Source organism: Phaethon lepturus, unplaced genomic scaffold (assembly GCF_000687285.1).
Source record: "Phaethon lepturus isolate BGI_N335 unplaced genomic scaffold, ASM68728v1 scaffold11011, whole genome shotgun sequence".
NCBI classification, from domain to species: domain Eukaryota; kingdom Metazoa; phylum Chordata; class Aves; order Phaethontiformes; family Phaethontidae; genus Phaethon; species Phaethon lepturus.
In genome coordinates this window covers 34,268-35,987 of record NW_010516981.1, presented here as the reverse complement: position 1 = coordinate 35,987, position 1,720 = coordinate 34,268, and the positions used below count along the sequence as shown (strand labels likewise).

The 1,720-nt window shown below is 42.0% G+C and overlaps 1 protein-coding gene across 1 annotated transcript in view; it reads left to right on the top strand.

The window, feature by feature from the left end:
- Positions 1 to 243: 243 nt before the first annotated feature.
- The window catches only part of DCAF12 (DDB1 and CUL4 associated factor 12), a gene marked incomplete at its 5' end in the record, with an annotated part of 22,064 nt that continues 20,587 nt past the window's right edge, over positions 244 to 1,720 (top strand). The window contains one exon of the mRNA XM_010296235.1: positions 244 to 498. Coding sequence (XP_010294537.1) covers positions 244 to 498 — 255 coding nt within the window. The remainder of the gene's footprint in view (positions 499 to 1,720) is intronic.

The window sequence follows — 1,720 nt, the reverse complement described above, 5'->3', positions numbered from 1 at the left end:
GGTGCCGAACCGGTGTGGGCTGGTCCTAGTATCACCGCAGTGTTACTTTTTTAGCAAGTATTTATGTTTAATTTTACGTTGCTGAAGGTCATGTCAGCGTTTCCGAGTTAATCTGCATCCACAGCATTCCACGGGTAGTTTGGAAGGCTTCAGTATTTTCCGGGGAATGTCTTTGAATTTAGAAGGGTCGAGTCTTAGTTTCTTCTAGTCGCTTTGTCTAATTTCCATGTTTACTGTCCACAGTATGGGTGGGATCACTCGGGTCACAAAAGGAAAAGACTCCCCCTGGTGAAAAGGTCTCTGGTGTACTACCTGAAAGGTAGAGAGGTCAGGATGCAGAATGACTCCAGCTATCACCGCTTGTTGCACGGATACGCAGCCCAGCAGCTCCCCAGCCTCCTGAAGGAGAGAGAATTTCACCTTGGAACCCTTAATAAAGTGTTTGCCTCCCAGTGGCTGAACCACCGACAAGTGGTGTGTGGGACAAAATGCAACACCGTGAGTGCCACCTCTTTGTTTTTCTTCCCTCTGTTAATTGTTCCACTCCCAAATGATGCTTACCATAATCAAAGTATGTAGGCTGCCAAGGAAAATATTAGGAAGTAATTAGGAACAGAGTCAAAATCGCACACAATTAATTTTGAATGAAGGTAATGCTTGATGATGACCCATTGTCATCTGAAAATATGTCACTGTGCAGATGGTTGTGAAGCTGAATGCGAGGCCTGTACCTCGATGCAGCATCTGTCTAATCACACAGAGCGATTTACATCTGTTTGTGGGATGGAGAGCAACAGTGGGGACTGGATCTTTCTTCTTCTCCTGCAAATGGAAAGTTAATGAGCAACACTGGCTTTTCTAAATGGCAGGTAACATGCCTGCCAGAAGTCCCTAGGAAGACTCTTTCTTACATATGCTCAGTCTTACATGGTTTGGTTTTGTGTATGGTTCTGTGCTGATGGTTTTGAAAAGTTGCTACAAAACTAAAAACTAGAGTGGTTAAACTCTAGATATTCGTCAGAATAGCAAGAAATGTTCCAAATGTAAAAAATGAATTTCAGTTCTTCAGCATTATCCTTTGCTTGTTCACTTTGTGATTTTTCACTCTGAATGTGTTTTCAGTTGTTAATATAACTTCTCTTGTTTATGTACCATTATATCCTTCAGCAAAAATGGAGACCTCCTCAGACTCATTATGTCCTATGTGATTAATAAATGTAGATCATAGTTCTTAGGTAATGTTCTCTCTGCCAGAGTTAGTAGTGCAACTTCATTGGTTGAGGCTGCAATTTCAAGCATGAAGTTCTGATTGAATTAGTGCAAAATCCCAAATTTGTTCTTTGGAAGCTGGTTAGTGCCACAGAAAGGAGTCAAGCATTATAAGGCATGTGTAGATCAAGCAGCTCTTAAACCTCAAAGTATATCAGTTGGTGTGATTGCCTCTTTGCCTCAAGATTTTTTTGCACAGAAGCCACGCTCAGTGGTTTGACTTGCAAGGGACAGTGTTGGGTTTTTTTTTCATTTCAGATGTTCAGTTATTATTCATAGTTACACAGCGGGAGGCTTTCATGCAGTAGCTCTTAAGAAGCAGGGCCTAGCTGTATAACAAAACAGTCTTTTAACAGGAATAAGCCTGAAATAGATTCTGTCTGCCTTCTTTCTCCACATGTGCTCATTGCCTCGGCTGGTCAGCAGCCAGCACTGTTCATGGTACGGCTTA